This window comes from Lissotriton vulgaris, unplaced genomic scaffold, assembly GCF_964263255.1.
Source record: "Lissotriton vulgaris unplaced genomic scaffold, aLisVul1.2 SCAFFOLD_1535, whole genome shotgun sequence".
NCBI lineage: Eukaryota > Metazoa > Chordata > Amphibia > Caudata > Salamandridae > Lissotriton > Lissotriton vulgaris.
Window position 1 is genome coordinate 328,153 of NW_028248545.1, and position 18,431 is coordinate 346,583.

Here is an 18,431-nt window from a genome sequence, read left to right on the forward strand (position 1 = left end):
ACACAACCTAGGTCAGGTCTTGGGATACTACACCCTTTGGTGGTACCCTTGAATGACACCTATTTGCTTTGAAAGGGCAAACTCACCATCCCTTCCAATTGGGATCTGATGAATTGTTTCAAAAGTCATGCATGAGGTCATCTAGCATACCCTCACTGTGTTCTCTATAATTTTGCCATCCCTCAAAGTGTGAAAGCGAGGGAATACGAGGGGGTGTTCAAGTCCTTGACCGCGGCTAACCCAAGACAGGAAGTCTGGTGCACAGTGTTGTTTAGGAAAATGCTCTAAATGCCTCGGTTACCTGAACCTGCCATTCCTTAGTTCCTTAGTCCCCCAGCCTGATTTTTAGGTCTATAGTGTTTTTCCATAATTCGAAACCTTGTTGAGACAGTTGGGAAATAAAGGATGCAGAGTATATCTGTTTTGTGTTCGTATGCATATTTTTCTTTGCAGATGTAGGCGCAAGCTTCTGATAATAAGAGTGTGGATCAGATGTAATAAACCCCCAAAAATAAGCAAACCTTTGTGCAAACGTTTGTGAACTACCTTTCAGTGGTGTTGGGCAATGTTCCCATTGGTGGTATGTGGAAACATTAAGCACTTGTTTTATGCCAAAAATAAGAAACAGAATGTTAGCAACAATACATGGTGTCAAATTCAGATGTATCATCATACATTTCCTTTTTCGAAAATGCAGCAGATCGTTCTAAACCAGATAGCATACTCTTCACAGTTACAAAATCCCAATTGTCAGAGAATGTACTGGAGGTGATGATCTCATTCAAAGAAATTACAAATACAAGAGGTTATTTCAGAAGTTCAGTAGGACCATACTTATAGGGCACCCTATCCCAAACTATTCCTTCAGGAACTGCTGTATTATTCACAAAGATCTCTTTGCTCACAATGAGATGACGTATGAGGTTTCAAGACCAAATACACATGTGATGCTGCAGAGTGTTCTGGGAGATAACGTCCATCCAGTAGTAAGAAAAAGACAATCACTAAACTTATCCAGAGTACCAGGAACAGAAGACAAGTGCTATCCAAAGCTGTAGCCAGGGTGAAACTAGGTAAGTCTTTCAGCCAACGGTAAGCATGAAGTTGGTTTTTTCAAGAAACTGTAGCTGGCGGTGACTCAGGTTCCTTGGATCCAGAGAGAAGGTGTCAAAAGTCGATAAAATAGCCAGATATGGTTTGATCTATCTTTTGTTGCTCAGCTGGTTTCGTTGAACTTACAGAGAACTTGTTTGGAGGGATATTCACATAGATGTCGGTATTAGGCCGAATTGAAACCTGTGCTTCATTTGTGCTTTATTGTTGTTCAACTTCAATAGGCACATGTTCCATTCCATTGTTGACAACTCTGTTACTCCGTAAAGTAGAATTTTCAATAATTATTCTTTGTCTGAACCTCCTGTATGGTAACAAGAGGAGATCAGGGGGCTACCCAGGAGCCCACGTGGCATGCTAATCGGGATCGACCACATAGTGTGGTTTGATCAGATCAATGAAGACTTATCTTTTTTACCGGCAAGAGGCGGAAGTAGTACCATTTTTGTTCGTTCGACAGCCAGGACAGGCGTTCCGTAAGATGGCCCAAATTATTTCACGTGTTAACATTGCTCTGTCCTGTTTCACCTCAGCGCTGGGATGCCCAAGGGTAGCTATGCGCTTTACAATTCCCTAAACCTAAACTTATGTTGGCCACAATCTTTTCTCTAACCAGGTCCCAGACTTTGTGGACCCAGGCAGGCCTTGCCGTGACTGATTTTACTTCCCCAGTGGTGGTGGGTTTTACTTGGACATTGCTTTGTAGTGCCCTGAATTCACTGGGAACCTATAAAACAGCCATGTAGTGCCCTGAATTCACTGGGAACCTATAAAACAGCCAAACCATTATCAATGTCAAACGGTTTTTCATCCGCCACTGTGCTGCCACAATCGAGGTCAGGTACTCACATTCTAGTCCCAAATAGGACTTATTGGCATGTTATTAAGTGCCCTCTGGACCCCATATAGGTGATAGACCCAAGTACCACCCAAGCCTAATACCCTCGCTGTTAAAGATTGCTTAAAGTCCCGGTTATTCCTCTACACTATCGCATTTCCCTCTGGATGAGATGGAGATGAAAACCGCAATGCAACACCTAAACTTCCCATGGCTTCCTTGTAAGCCCTAGAGCTAAACGCATGGCCACAGTCAGAATGTAATATGCCAACTGTGTATGTCTTCATAAAAACCTGCAAACCCTTTATAACAGTTAGTCAGCCGAGCGCGGGGCCAAACCCACAGGAATCTAGAGCATGAATCCACTGCCACCAAGATATACTTGTAAGCCCCATCAGATTGTAAGGGGCCACAGTGATTTAAATAAACGCAAGCGAGAGGTCTGTCTGATATCAGTAGTGGTGTTTGAGCTGGACGTGCTACAGTGGACTCCTTTATCTGCTGACAGATGTCTCACTAAAGGACAAATGCTTTTGTCTGTTCCGTTAAAAATGGGCACCAATAGCGTTGTTTCAGTAGTGAAACTGTTACAGTAAACCCTGCATGTGCTGAACCCAGACCCTTGTGTGCAGCTAGAATTAAACCTAATCAGCGATCCATGTTTGGTATTACTCTATCACCCACTCCTGGAATTTGCACATACAGAATATTCTGTGCATCTAACTTGGAGCACTTAAATGAAAAACGTTTTGGTACGGCTGAGCGGTTTTGCGTGAAGCATTGATGGCTACAATTAAGTCTGTTGACTCATGCGAGAACGAGTAATTGCAGCTACAGCAGTAGTTTGTACTGTTGCCTTGGCGGCTTCATAAGCCAATATATTCCCTTCAACATGCACCTCAACACATTGATGACAACGTATGAATAATGTGAGCCCGGGCAAGCCTTTTTCAGCTCTGCCACTTGTTCACAAAGCAGTTTATGCTTTATTGTGCAACCTTTTGGGTCTTTAAAACCATTCTGACCCCAGTAGAGAAGATATTCATTATGGACTGGACACAATAGAATGAATTACACACAATAAGTGTGGAGAATTCTCAATCCTTATTCTTTTGTGCAAGTACTAGGGTTTTTAGTTCTGCCAGCTGAGCAGTGCAATCTCCTAGAGACTGCGTCGGTGTATTGCTAGGACGGAACTTGCCGTCCCGCATACGTCCTTTTGCAATCGCACAAGCTGCGCTGTACTGCTGTTTACTCCCTACGGCAGGCTGAGCAGATCCATCAGTGTAAATTATGCATTCATACTGATCTAGAGGCATTATTTCATTCGTGAGAGGATATTCTTGTTCATACTGCAGAAATGCTTGTTTTTTAATGTAGAATTTAATTTGAAATCTACATCTGTTGCAGTGAGAAAAATAGCCCATTGTATCTATTGTGGACTTATTGCGTTTGGAATGCTAGCTTTTGTAACAGCCTCGAAGGCCGGTACGAGAGTCACAACAATTATTCCTTTTCCCTGTGCCAGTGCTCTCTCTCCCTCAATACAGCAGCCTGTACTGCTGTTAGAATCTTTTCAGTGGATGCAAAGAGCATCTCAGCGTTTGTGTACAAATGAGATTTGTATGCTATGGGTACGGTTTTGCCTTCATTGAAGGTTAGGTAAGTGTACCCAGATTGACCCGCAACTACACAGATCACCAAATTCCTAGTGTTCACACACGTGTTTAACTGTTTGAAAGCTATCATGTCAGCTTTAAGGAACTAAGTATCTGTGTGTCCCATGCCCAATAATGTACTGAGAAATCAGGTCTGATTAAGTCGTAGAATGGTTATACTTTTTCTGCATAATCCAAAATGTATGTTCTGCCAAAATTTATAAATCCTAATATGTATTGCAGGTTTTTCAGCGTCGCTAGCGGTTGGAGCAGCGCACACTAATCTAAAAAGTTAGCAGATAGGCTTTTCCCTTCACTTGACAACTCATGCCAAAAATAGGCGGTGGGCAATTCTAGATTTTTTGAAGTTACATTTGTAGCCCTCAGAGGTTAACAACAAAATTAGGTTCACTCTGACAAAATGATCCAATAGTTCATCATCTGTCAGATAAATATCATCTACAGAGGACAATGCCTCCTCATCAAAAGTTTGAAGCAACTCTGTTACCCTTGCTGAGAACAGACCAGGGCTATTCTTATACCCTTGGGGCAGTCAACAGAATTGACGTGAAAAGCCTAGGGCTGAGAATGCTGTCCAATATCTGCTCTCAGGTGCTATATTTTGGCAAAAGAATCTATTTGAGATTTCTTGGGTTGTTTTCTATTTTTTTCGCACAATGTTATTCATCAATGCGGCACTATGTGCATTTGAACTGCAAATATCTTTGTGCAAGTGTTCAAATGCCTGTAGTCTAAAACTAGACAATATGTCTAGCATCGTCTAAGCCCAGTCCAGATTCAGAAGTGGAGTCCTACGCAGCCTGGGCATTTCTTAATTTAGGCCGGCTACTTTCTTCTTTTTCAATTGAGATTTTGATTTTGGGTTATCTTCTTTTTTGAAACTATAATCCGAAGTACAATGTGTATTTCTGGACTTTATTCGTTCTTCTAATGTGTGTTCTGACCGTCCTTGCCTCCGTTTTTTGATGAACGCTGAAAGGAACTAGAAGAACTTGCATCAGTATCCTGATACTCAGTTTTTTTTAAAGTTATCACTATTTCTAAGGTTACATCTCCTTTCGAAGGGCTCCTGTTGAGGAGACCACCCTTAAATTTGAACTATTCTTTCTTTTTTTTTTTGTATTATGCCTCTTTTTTTTTGTTTTGTATTATGCTTTTTTTTTTTTAACAATCTGATGTTTGCTTGCTGGTATCCTTTTCAGGACTACCCATAAGTCCTTCTAAATAATTTTGTAGCTCTAGCTCCCAAATGCAAATGCTACTTACCAGTATGCATCTGTTCTTGGCATGTAGGGCTGCTGACATTCATATCTGTGCATAGTCCGCCACCTAGTGTTGGGTCCGGATGATTGCACATTGTTGTCCTGGAAGAGTCTTCGAAGTATCACGAGATAGGTGGCTCCTCCCCTGGACTACAGTGCGCATGGGCATCGCCTCCATCCCCAGATTGTTTTTAGCCATTGGCAGAGATGGAGTGAAGAAAGTGAGTGATGACCATGCTATGAGCATATGTGTGTATATGAATACATACTGCAGCTGCTACAGGCGCCGGGGAGGAGGGTGGGCGATATGAATGTCAGCAGCCCTACATGCCAAGAACAGATGCATACTGGTAAGTAGCATTTGCAGTTCGAGGCATGTGGGCTGCTGAATTCATATCTGTGCATAGAATACATAGCAGTCCCTCCATTAGCGGCGGCCGCCCGTGCCAGCTGCAGCAGTCTGAAAAAGCGTTTTTAGAACAGCCTGACCAACAGCTGCCTGTTGTTTGGAATGCACGTCTACACAGTAGTGCTTAGTGAAAGTATGAGTGGTAGACCATGTGGCTGCTCTACAGATGTCTTCTAAGGAAATGTTACCTAAGAAAGCCATAGAGGCCCCCAGCTTCCTAGTGGAGTGGGCCCTCGGTGGGATAGTGAGAGTGCGCTTAGCTTTAGCGTAACAGACCTGAATGCACTTTACTATCCATCTAGCGATACCTGCTTTGGAGATTGCATTTCCCTTGTGTTGTGTGGCAAAAGCAACAAAAAGTTGTTTGGGTTTGCGGAAATCTTTTGTCCTGTCCACATAGTACATCAAGGCCCTCTTCACATCAAGGGTGTGGAGCATACGCTCCACCAGCGTCTCTGGGTTTTGGAAGAACACCGGCAATTCAATTGTTTGGTTTATGTGAAACTGTGAGACCACTTTGGGTAAGAACTTAGGGTTAGTGCGGAGCACCACCCTGTTAGCATGTACCTGGAAGAAAGGTTCTTGGATGGTGAGCGCCTGCAGTTCGCTAACCCTCCGTAGCGATGTGATTGCTACTAAGAACGCAACCTTCCAAGTTAAAAACTGGAGCTCACAAGAGTGCAGTGGCTCAAAGGGAGGACCCATCAGCCTTGTAAGAACCACATTGAGGTTCCATTCTGGAGCTGGTGGAGTCCTTGGTGGAATGACCCTTTTGAGTCCTTCCAGAAAAGCCTTGATAGCAGGGACCTTAAAGAGTGACAGGTGCTGCCTATTCTGGAGGTATGCTGCCATAGCCGACAGGTGAATGCGGATGGAAGAGTAAGCTAGATTACTACGATACAGGTGAAAGAGGTAACATATGATGTTTTGAATGGAAGCGTCTAGCGGGTCAATGCTGTGGTCCACGCAGTAGACGACAAACCTCTTCCATTTAGCCGCATAACAAGCTCTAGTAGTGGGCTTCCTTGCCTCCCGAATGATGTCCATGCAATCGGGAGGAAGATTGAGGTAGCCAAACTCTAGGACTTCAGGAGCCAGATCGCCAGGTTGAGCTGTTGCGGATCTGGGTGCTGAATGTCGCCATGGCTCTGCGTCAGAAGGCTGGGAGTGAGATGAAGCCTTTGATGCGGTACCACGGAGAGTTCCAGAAACGTGGTGTACCATGGTTGGCGAGCCCACGTTGGAGCAACCAGGATGAGAGTCATCGAGTGCTGCCTGAGCTTGCGTGCCACCAGCGGTATCAGAGGTGCTGGGGGAAAAGCGTACGCAAATCTGCCTGACCAGTTCATCCACATCGCATTGCCCTGTGATTGGGGGTGTGGGAATCTGGCGGCGAAGCTTTGGCATTTTGCGTTCTCCTTTGTGGCGAACAGGTCTATCTCTGGATGACCCCACTTTTGGAAGTACGGTTGGAGTACTGATGGATGTATCTCCCACTCGTGCATCTGATGGCTGTGCCTGCTGAGCAGATCCGCCATTTGATTGTCCTTGCCCGGGAGATGCTCTGCCATGAGGAAGATGTTCCTCTGAATGGCCCACTTCCACATGCTCTGAGCCAGACGAGACAGCTGTGGAGAGTGTGTACCTCCCTGCTTCTGGATGTAGTACATGGCCGTCATGTTGTCCGTCCGGATCAACACGACCTTGTTGCACAGATGTACTTTGAACGCCTTTAAGGCCATGAAGATTGCCATCAGTTCCAGCACATTGATGTGCATCTTCCTTTGCTGAAGTGTCCATAGTCCCTGCACAGTGTAGTGGAGTACATGCGCTCCCCATCCATGGAGAGAGGCGTCCGTCGTCAGGATGATCTGTGGGACAGGCTCTTGGAATGGTCGGCCCTTGCAAAGGTTTTGTGGATTCCACCAATGCAGAGAGTTGTACGCCCGACCGCTCACCAACACTAGGTCTGTCAGTTGCCCATGAGCCTGAGTCCACTGACGTGCCAGGCACTCCTGAAGCGGACGCATATGTAGCCTCGCGTGCGGGACAATGGAGATGCAGGAGGCCATCATGCCTATCAACTGCATGAACACCTTCGCTGGAAGCGAGTGTTGGGGTCTGAATCGTTGGATCAGCGCCTGGATACTGGCGATTCTCACTGAACTCGGCTGCGCAGTGGCTGCCAGAGTGTCGATTGTCGCGCCCAGATACTGTCGCACGTGGGCGGGCTGGAGATGGGACTTTGGGTAGTTCAGAGAGAATCCCAGATCGTGCAGGAGGTGAATGGTGCGTGACACGTGGTCTACGCACTGCTGTTCCGTCCTTGCCTGAATAAGCCAGTCGTCTAGGTATGGAAAGACATGGACGTGCTGGCGACGGAGATGCGCCGCCACAGTCGCTAGGCACTTTGTAAATACTCTCGGTGCCGTGGTGACCCCGAACGGCAGGACTCTGAACAGGTAATGCTGGTCTAAGATCGTGAATCTGAGATACTTTCTGTGGGAAGGATGCAGGGGAATATGAAAATAGGCATCCTTCAGATCCAGCGTTGCTAGGAAGTCCCCCTGTTGAAGCAGGGGAAGCACCTGCTGCAATGTGAGCATATGGAAGTGCTCCGAGTTGATGTACCAGTTCAGGGGCCTGAGGTCCAGGATCGGCCTGAGTGATCCGTCCTTTTTGGGAATCAGAAAATACAGGGAGTAAACCCCCGTTCCCCGTTCTTGCAATGGAACGAGCTCTATTGCCCCTTTTTGCAGCATGACCAGAACTTCTTGCTGCAACAAGGTCAAGTGCTCGTCGGACATAGCACGGCTTCTTGGCGGTATGTCCGGTGGAATGGACGTAAGTTCTAGACAGTACCCGTACTGGATAAGAGACCTCACCCACCTGTCCGTGGTGATGGACCTCCACGCCGGCAGGAACTGCTGGAGTCTCCCCCCGACAGGTGTCGTGTGATCGGGGGGAAGTGACAAGACGTCACTGCTTGTTGGTGGTGGTGGACCTGGATGCATTGTTTCCACGACCCCTGCCTTTGATATTATTGCCTCTGTAGCCACCCCTGCCCTTGTTGTTGTTATACGAGGACTGGGTGTTACCCTTGTAGTATTGTGTGGACTGGGATGCCTGTCCCCTCGAGGTGCCTCTTGAATTGGAGCGGCGAAAGGAACCACCCCGAAACTGCTGACTTTGTAAAGCCCCCATAGACTTGGCAGTTTCGGTATCTTTTTTCATCTTTTCTAGGGAGGCATCCACCTCAGGTCCGAACAGATGGTCAGGATTCACTGTTTGACCCAATATTGTGGTTTGTATGTCGGGTTTGAACCCCGAAATTCGAAGCCAGGCATGGCGTCTAAGTAACACACTTGTATTGATAGCCCTGGAGGCAGTGTCTGCCACATCTAGGGCACATTTGATGGATGCATTTGTAATGAGTTTACCCTCCTGAATGAGCATCTCCCCCGCCTCCTTGTATTGGTCAGGCAAGTGTTGCAGGATGGCCTCTAATGTGTCATAATGGGCCCTATCATAACGTGCAAGCAGGGCTTGAGTGTTAGAGATCCTCCAGATGTTCGCTGCCTGTGCAGCAATGCGTTTGCCTGATGCCTCAAAGATCTTGGACTCTTTGTCTGGGGGAGGAGCGTCACCAGTAGTCTGCGAATTCGCCCTCTTTCGAGCGTTGGAAACCACCAGGGAGTCCAATGGCAAGTGTCCCTTAATATATGTGGGATCCGTGGGCGCCGCTTTATATTTCCTGTCGATGCGAGGATTGACCACCCGCGCCCGGGTGGGCTCCTTGAATACCTCCTGTGCATGCTTCAGCACCCCTTTAAGCATCGGTAGTGTCTTGACTTGTTTTTCGGCTACCGAGAAGGTGTCGACTAAGAAGTCCGCATCCACGGGGTCTGAGTGCAGTTCGACGTCATGGTTCGCTGCAGCTCTCTCTATTAATGCATTGAAGGCCGCCGAGTCCTCTGTCGGGGACGTCTTTGCGGCGAAAAGTTGAGTGTCCTGCCCCGACTGCGGGTCGTCTGCGTCGCCTCCTGCTGTCCAGGGCACATGCTCCTCTTCCGGATCCGAGTACGCAGGATAGGTGTACTCGGCCTCTTCCTCGTCCACATCAGGCACGGGGGAATGGGCCGGCGAGTGTTCCAGGGCTTGTGGAGACAGAGGTTCCATCAGAGCCGAAGAGTCCGCAGAGTACCTCTTGTTCTTGAGTGGAATCCTAAAAGGTTCCAAGGCCGGCTCCGACGTAATCTTTTGTTTGAGGAGCGACAATTTTCCGGTGTTGGCGTCGATGATCACCTCACGACGTTCCTCCACCGCGAGCGGCTGGAGCCGAAGCTTCGACACCACCAAGGCAGCTTTCGGCGCCAATACCTCCTGTGAGTGTCCGCCCTGTTTAGGCGCGAAGGCCTTCGGCGCCGACTTGGGTGGAAGGGTAAAACGAATGGGCGTTTGTTCCTTAGCAGGCTTCGGCGTGGGTCTAGGCACTACAGTGTCCTGGCTGGGAACCACAGTGGACTGTTGGATCCGCTTTAAGGATTCCCCCACCTTCTTTGTAAGGGATGCCGAGGGCTGAACCTGCTCGAGCGACTCTTCGTCTCCGAGAGCCCGATCACCGGTAGGCCTCTTCTTCGGGGCCGACGCCCCATGGCTAGGCGCACCGTCGGCGTGACGCTTCTTCGAAGCCGTCTTCGGGTCCGCGACCCCTTTCGGTGCCGACGCAGCCGCGTCGGAGGCCTTCACCTTCGGCGCCGACCCAGAGGGCTTCGGGTCGGCCATTTTGGCGTGGCTCTTCTGGTCGGCCATTTTGGCGTGGCTCTTCAAGTCGGCCATTTTGGGTTTCGTGGAAGTTGACGCCTCCAGAACCTTCTTCACCAACGCCACTTTCGGTTTCGGTTTCGCATCCGAGGGTGCGAGACCAGTTGGCTTCACTTTCGGTTTCTTCTTAGAAATGTCCGTGACCGGGCCCGGAGGCGGGGACGTAGGACTCATAGTTAGATCTTGGGTATGGCCCGAAGGCGATCCCTCGACCTGGGCCGTATAACGGGGAGTAACCCCGGAGTCTGGTTGGGGATGCTCTTCCTCCGAGCTATCTCCCATCGTGGCACAAGCCAGTTCGTCGTCCCCTACCTCGCCGGAGACTTCGTCGTAGGCCTCCTCATCCGCGTCGTAGGTCTCTTCCTCGGACGCGGGGCCAGAGTCCGACCCTAGTACGTCGTCTTCTTCCTCGACAGATTCCTGGAAGATGTCATCAGGTGGGGGTGCCGAAGCCGACAATTGAGCCTGGAGCCGATTAGCCCGGCGAATCTTCAAAGTCTTCTTACTTCTAAATTTCGAACACGCCATGCAGGTGTCTTCACGGTGATCCGGTGACAAGCATGTATTGCACACGGGGTGCACGTCGAGGTGCGAATATTTAGAGTGACACAGCGGACACTTCTTGAATGGAGTCCGCTCCATAGCAAAGGGTGTAGTGTAGGCCCGACCGCGTCGAAAGCACGTGGAAGGGCAGTAAGAGATCGGAGCTGAGAGCCAGTAAGAAACCCGAACGCAACTATACCGACGCCCAGCCTAAAGACCTTTTGGTCTCGAGTAAAAGTAGAACAACTATCGGTTCCGATAGAGGGAACCGAAACACATCCGAACCCAATGGCGGAAAAAAACAATCTGGGGATGGAGGCGATGCCCATGCGCACTGTAGTCCAGGGGAGGAGCCACCTATCTCGTGATACTTCGAAGACTCTTCCAGGACAACAATGTGCAATCATCCGGACCCAACACTAGTTGGCGGACTATGCACAGATATGAATTCAGCAGCCCACATGCCTCGAACTTAGCACTACCTAATTCTGCATATTTATCTTCGATAATTTTAGGTTATTTCTTGCTCCTGTTGTGCATTCCCTCAGGCGTTGGTTTATAGCCACCGCAGCTGGCTCCCCTTTTATGTTCCCGAACATAATAGTTGATAGCTGGGAAAAATTTCCATATAATTTCATCCCCAAGTTTAGAGCAGGTTCAGCTCCATACTCTTTCTGTATTGGTCTTAATACTTCTGGTACCACACCAATTAAAGGGATACCATGAATTCTGGTGTAGATGGCAGCGAAAACTTTACCCCAAGAGGTACAATCCACTATCGAGGGAGCTGTCCCCATTGGCAAGCAAAGTGTCAGTATTCTGTGTTTTTCTTGTGGGCCTGTGTGTGGAAACACTGCCTCTAACTGTGCTATTTTCTGTGCTATCCAGAATGGTATTTGCTCAAGTTTAGTGGGCATTCGTCCCATAATAGCGTTCAGCGTTGGTGAGGTGATTTTGGTTGCAGTCCCTTGAAGTTGACCTGATGCAGTGATTTTAGTTGGTTGGAGTGTGAGTATTCTCATAACGAACTGTGTCAAGTTTCTATAAAGTTTTATTATTTCTTTGCCAATGGCAGACTCGCGTCTGCTTCACAATGTGTCTATGTCTGGATGCGGCGTTTAAGCCGCTAGGACTGGCCAAGTCGCTCCGTCTTTGCTGAGCGGACAGTCTCTTACTTTATTTGTGGTGTGTGGAAGGGCACCTTTAAACAAGTTTATATGCTCCTCGTAACTGAGTGGAACTTTAATGTCCTGTATGGACAATATTCTTCCGGAGTTTCACACGGGAGGTAAGAATAAAATGTATTTGTGCGTGCGTCTGCAGGTGGGAATTTAACCAACGAATAGAATACCTCTGTTCTGAATGACTCTTGTGCCTCGATCACAAATGTTACAGTCCCACCTATTGCTGAGACTTCAAACTCTGATAGTTTTAAAGTAAGTGCAGTTCTAAACATTTCAGAAAATGTCAGAGCACCTTCCTGCTCCCCATCCCCTGCCGCATTTGCATGCAATACTGGTGCAGCATTCTCTTCAACAGACATTGTTGAAGGCGTTTCAAGAAAAATGAGAAGGTTTTGTGCACAATGTAGGGAACTATAATCTTTCAAGCTTGAATAAACCTAGAGCCAATACATAGGATATGCCTACTCCGCTGTTGCAGATTTTTTCCCTTCCCACTTCAGACGTCTATGGGTAAGTGTCAGTAGGAGTCTCCGAGAAAAGCACAACTGAACTACTCTGATTTGACCGTTAAATAAGAACCAAACCAACGTTTGTGGCCCAATGTCGTATAGGTCCTATAAATCTATACAGGATCTGCCCGTTTAGACAAACTGTGGGAGTGGTGTCCAGTCACTCGGTCTTCCCCGTGTTTGAAGTTGGATTGATTCTGACCTTACTTCGATTCTGAAGTTAAAATAAACCCGAGGCTACCAAGCGCCTACTTAACCCATCGGTTGGATTACAGCACCAGCCTATAAGATCCCATATCTATGGACGCTACTACTCTATGATAAAATAAGGCTCTCGGTCTACCAATTCCAAACGTGCAAGACTGTTCAAGCTTCCTCCGTGCTTTGAGCCATTTTACTATCTAATATCCATCTACCAGAGTACCTTTGGCGTCTTCACCCACGTGACGAATGTGGTCCCTCACTTAGGACTTGGTCCAGTTTGTCAACATTGTATTTTGCCTCAAAGACCAACAGTGTGGCGTTTCATTTATTTGGGATTTCAGCACAACTTATAGCAGTGTTTTTATTGACAACAGTCCTGAAGATGGTCTCGTTGATTGTGTTTTAGAGAGACCGAAACGTCGACCTCCATCTTATCTCTACAGTGCTTGATTCACTTTTGCTTTTTGAGATAGATGTTTTTTATAGGTTTTGCTGCATTATTGTTGATTTGCTATTAGGCTTTTCATATCAGCATTTCCTTACCTGCTTCTTTGATTTACTGCTGACTTAATGAAATTTTTGATAAAGCTCTTTTTTTGATACACCTTTGTGTTTTGTTGTTTATATGTCTATATGTTTTGATGTGTTTCAACTGACTTTGTATATTTATTTACATGACTCACACATTAGGTTATTTAACTTTAACCTCCAAGTAAATTGAATAACTGATCTTTGTTTTGAATTAAATCCCTTGAAGGCCTCCCTACCCTTTCACTTAACTACCCAAGCCCTCAAGGGTATACTTTGGGTCTCTCACTCTTTGTGAATCAGTCTGATTCCAGACACCCCGACTGGATAAGCTAACCTGTATACCAGCTAGCTCACAGTGCCACTATGAACCCCTCTTACCAAGGAGGGAATAGTTTTTGCCACCTATCAAACATGACAACCCTGTCCCCTAAGGGATCGTGGAAACAGTACAGTACTTTTCACTCAGTTACTTGTCTCACTTTGTCCTAGAGAGATGCACAGAATAAACTCCTGCTACAACTCTAAATGCAGCCAGGGTCTGTTCAGCCCAGCAATGATACACCCAGGAAAGGCAGGACACACCTCAACCCTCCTTGTGGCGGTCTACAGTGAAAGCACATCCCCAGCTCCTGTCAATCCAAACCCAGACAGTCAATACACAAACCAGCATAGGCACAGAGAATGGTTAAACCAGAAAATGCCTACTTTCTAAAAGTACGTAAAAAAACCTAGGACCAAGTCCTGGCGTGCGTGTGGCATTTTCAAACAATTTGAAAACCACTTTCCTAAAAAAATGAGTTATTACATTCGGAGTTCAGAGAGCCTAAACTCGATTTATCTATCTTGTCCCAATGGAAAGTTTTGCTAGTAAGAGCTTATAAAGCAACTCCCATGTTAGCCTATGGGACAGATAGCCTTTAAATAGTGAAAATGAAACGGACAGCATTTCACTATCAGGATATGTAAAACACCACAGCACATGTCCTACCTTTCACATACACTGCACCCTGCCCATTGGGGTACCTTCGGCCTACCAGAGGGTGACTTGCATGTAAGGAAAGAGAAGGTTAGGGCCTGGCACTTGCCAGGTCAACATGGCAGTTAAATGTGTGCACAGACACTGTGGTGGCAGGTCTAAGACACATTTACAGGGCTACACGTGTGGGTGGCACAACCAGTGCTGCAGGTCCACTAGTAGCATTTGATCTACGGGCCTGGCATACTTCGTGCAGTTCACTAGGGACTACGAGTTAATCTAATATGCCAATCATGGATAATCCATTATAATCCTAATGTGCATAGAGTATATGCACTATAGCACTGTTTAGCAGTGGTAAAGGGCCCAGAATCCTAAAGCCAACAAAAACAGGTGAGGAACAGTTGGAGGAGAACTAATAAGCAAAACGTTTGAGGATAACCATGCAAAAAGGGCCATTTCCAACAAGCAGGTTTTGTAGAAATTCTTGTGGGAGGTAGGACTGGTCTCTGTCTCATGGTAGGGATGGCTAATACAGAAACGAGGTTTAAACAGCCTATGTTTGAAGAACAGTTTATGACTTGTCTCCCAGATATCCGGAGAAAGATCAGGATGGCTTTCAATCAAGAGCGAGAGGTTCTGTTTAGTAGATTTTTGGGGGATTTTTTTTATTACAGTCAGTGGGCTGTGCAGCAAAGCTAGGCAAACGTTTCCTCCATGGGGAGCCGTGAGACTTGTATCAACGGGTGAAGGACCTTAATTCACAGCGCGGTGGGGCTCTTTTCTCCCTGCAAGCGAGTCTTTTTACGGTTTGTGGGGGCCATTTAACACAGCTAAAAAGACTTTCTTCAATGGGTAGCAATGAGACTTCTTACTACATGTTAAGTGTCTTGATCCCCAGCCCATTGGTAAATTTTCTCACTGAAGTGGATGTAAAATAATCAAGTGATAGAGCGAAAGCAAGTAAGATTCATCAGGTCTTCGTTCACTTAATTTGTACTTTATCAGGATTATATTCATATTCATAGTATTTAGTTGCCTTTTAATTTGCAGCCGATAGAAATTGATTTGTTTTTATACTCGACACTACTGTGCAATTCAACAGCATTTCATTTATCAACATTTCAACAATAAAGCCCTTCATGACTTCAAACTTATGCCAGCCTGATAATGCAGCCTGATAATATTGAGATATTTGCATTAAGCACATAAATTAAAAGAACGATTTCTCGGGATGGAAACGTGCGGCATGCAAGTTACAGAAGGATTTCTATAACAACGACATGAACTCTGAGATCCATCTCTTTATATTTGAACCTGTGACCAATAGGCTACAGTGCCTGCCATGAAGAAGACACATTAACATTGTTATCAAACCGCATGACTTTGGAAAGAAGTTGAAGGAAGAAGAAAAGGTTCAGCTGAAACGTGAGCAAAGGCATCTTGTAATTCAGTGGGCCTGGGGAGCTCATTGCAAGGAGTTTGCAGGGAGTCAAAAGCAGTTTGAGTGTCAGAAATTTGCTATTATACTCCTGTATATTTTCACGCCGTGATACCCATCAGAACCCTCTTTAGGAGGGTGGCGCTCACACACCTGGTCTATTGGTTAACAAAAATATTGTAACCTAGCTCAAAAAAAAAAAACACAAAAAAAACCAGACACACCCACACAACACAGCTAAACACCCCTGTTCTAGATGAACAACTGAAAACAGGGATTCTGGCTCTAGGCACCTGAAGTTTTTACGGTGTCATGTGAATAACCACATTTAAGAACATCCTCCAGGACTTTGGCGATATGTTTGAGCAGGTAATAACTCAGTAGACCTACCTACTGACGGCTGCACCTTTGTCACGAGCCTCAGGAGAGGCTTTCTGAATATCTTGTTTATCCGGCTCATTTTCGGTCTTCTTTTTCTCCCCTTTCATCTCCACATGTTCAATCTTTTTCTCCTTCACCTTTTCTGCCTTCCTCTTTTCTTCGGACTGCAGCTTTTCTTCCAATATCAAACCTTTCTCCTGCTTTACTTGCTCACTGTCAACATCTTTCACCTTCTCAATCTTTTCCAACTTTTTGTCCTTCTCTGCTTTTGGTGAGGGCTTCCTCGGAGCTGATGGTAACAAAGAATAAATATACACAAAATTCAAAAACATTTTACTGCAAGACCCTTTGACCAAGGTTAGATTCTGCAATGTTTGTCTGATAGATGCACATAGCTTAATATAACAAGGGAGAGACACCTTGAGCCCACAATCATTTCAACTCAGGACATCTCATTTCATGAGTTGCGTCTGTTGCACAAGTTACTTACCTTTGGTAACAATATATCTATAAGAAACAGTAGTTAGTATTAGATTCCTTACCTTAGAATATCCCCAGGCATCAGACTGGATCCAGAAACTTTTGCGTAGCAGTACCCTTGTGCGTCGGTAGGCGTCGTCTGCGGCTCCGCGTCCGTCGTCGGCACCGGGATGATGTCGCCGGAGTACTTAGACGCCGCCCTCGCGAGCTGACGTCAGTTCTTATACATAGCTTTTCCGCGCCAGAAACGCAGAACCATGATAAAAACCAACACTGGTGCCATGAAACTAGGGCCCTGAAAGGGGATGACCTTAACCCTAGATATCGGTTCGCAGAACGGGGAGGATGGATGGGGCGGTAAGGAATCTAATACTAACTACTGTTTCTTACAGATATATCATTACCGAAGGTAAGTAACTTGTGCGTCTGAAAGAAACAGGTTAGTATTAGATTCCTTACCTTAGAATAGATACCCCAGCAATACCAACCACGGAGGTGGGTCTGCGACCCAATGATCACAGCAGAAAGTCCTGGAGAACGGAACGGCCGAAAAAGCCATCTCTCCGGACTTGGCTGTCCAGGCAGTAGTGTCTTGCAAACGTGTGCAGCGAGGGCCAAGTAGCTGCCTGACAAATGTCCTGCAAGGGGACTCCTCGACCCAGGGCAGTAGTAGCCGCCGTGGCCCAAGTGGAATGGGCCCTCAGCCCAACAGGAGGTTCCTTTTTAGCCAAAGAGTAGCATACCTTGATGCACAGCACGACCCACCGAGAGATGGTCCGCTTGTGCACCGCCCGACCTTTCTTAGCGCCCACGTAATCAACAAAGAGTTGGTCATCCACCCGGAACTGGCGTGTGCGATCCAGATAGAAAGAGAGTGCACGTTTTGGGTCCAGGCGGTGGAGCCTCTCTTCCTCTTTCGAGGGATGCGGAGGTGGAAAGAAGGTGGGCAAGGTGATGGACTGCCCGATGTGGAAGGCTGTGACTACCTTAAGCAGGAAAGAGGGTCTCGTCCGCAACACAACTTTCTCCTGGCAGAGGTGATGGCAACCAGGAAAGCAGTCTTAAGAGTAAGGAGATGAAGGACAGTTGTGAAGTGGCTCGAAGGGAGCGCACATCATATATGTCAGACCAAGGTTCAAGTCCCACTAGGGCATCACGAAAGGAACAGGAGGAAACATGAGTGATGCCCTTCAAAAACCTATTTACAATCAGGAACTTTAACAAAGAAGGTTGATCAGGCTGATCAGGTAGCCTTAAGAAGGCAGAAAGGGCAGATAGGTAGCCCTTGATAGTGCCCAGAGCAGAGCCGTGCTGGGCAAGAGAAAGAAGGAAGAGGAGAAACTCAGAAAGGGGGACAGAGAGTGGATTCACAGCCTTTGCTGTGCACCATGCCACAATTCTGTTCCACCTGCAGGCGTATACCGACTTATTGGAGGGACGCCTGGCTGCCAGAATCACATTACAAACTTCAGGGGGGCAAGTCAAATGGCCTCAACTGTCGCCGCTCAATCTCCAAGCATGGAGGTGGAGACTGGACAGGTTCGGGTGGAGGACCGTCCCCTGCTGCTGCGACAGAAGGTCCTCCTGAAGAGGCAGACGAATCGGGGATCGTCTGACATGCTGAGTAGCTCGGGATACCAGTACATTCGTGCCCAGTCCGGAGCCACAAGGATGACTTGAGCCCGGTCGTGCTTGATCTGCAGCACTCTGGGCAGAAGTGGTATAGGTGGAAAGGCGTACAACAGACCGCAACTCCACTCGCGACGAAAAGCGTTTCCGAGCGACTGCCGCCTTGAAAATTCCAACGCGCAGAACTGATGACATTGCGCATTCTCTTCGGTGGCAAATAGATCTAACCAAGGCTCTCCCCACTGGTGAAAGAGGCCTTGCGCCACATCCGAGTTCAGACGCCATTCGTGCTCCATCATGCACCGACGGCGGAGTTCGTCCGCCCTGGCGTTGAGGGAACCTGCCAGGTGTTGAACCACCAGGGTCACACCCTGATGTTCCAGCCACTGCCAGAGGCGCAGAGCCTCCTGGCATAGGGTCCACGACCC

The 18,431-nt window shown here is 47.1% G+C and overlaps 1 protein-coding gene across 2 annotated transcripts in view; it reads right to left on the reverse strand.

Moving 5' to 3' along the window:
• The window catches only part of LIG1 (DNA ligase 1), a 397,262-nt gene that overhangs the window by 235,527 nt on the left and 143,304 nt on the right, over positions 1-18,431 (reverse strand). For both annotated transcript variants that reach the window (XM_086950012.1, XM_086950011.1), the window contains exon 8: positions 15,904-16,183. In XM_086950012.1, coding sequence (XP_086806138.1) covers positions 15,904-16,183 — 280 coding nt within the window. The remainder of the gene's footprint in view (positions 1-15,903; positions 16,184-18,431) is intronic.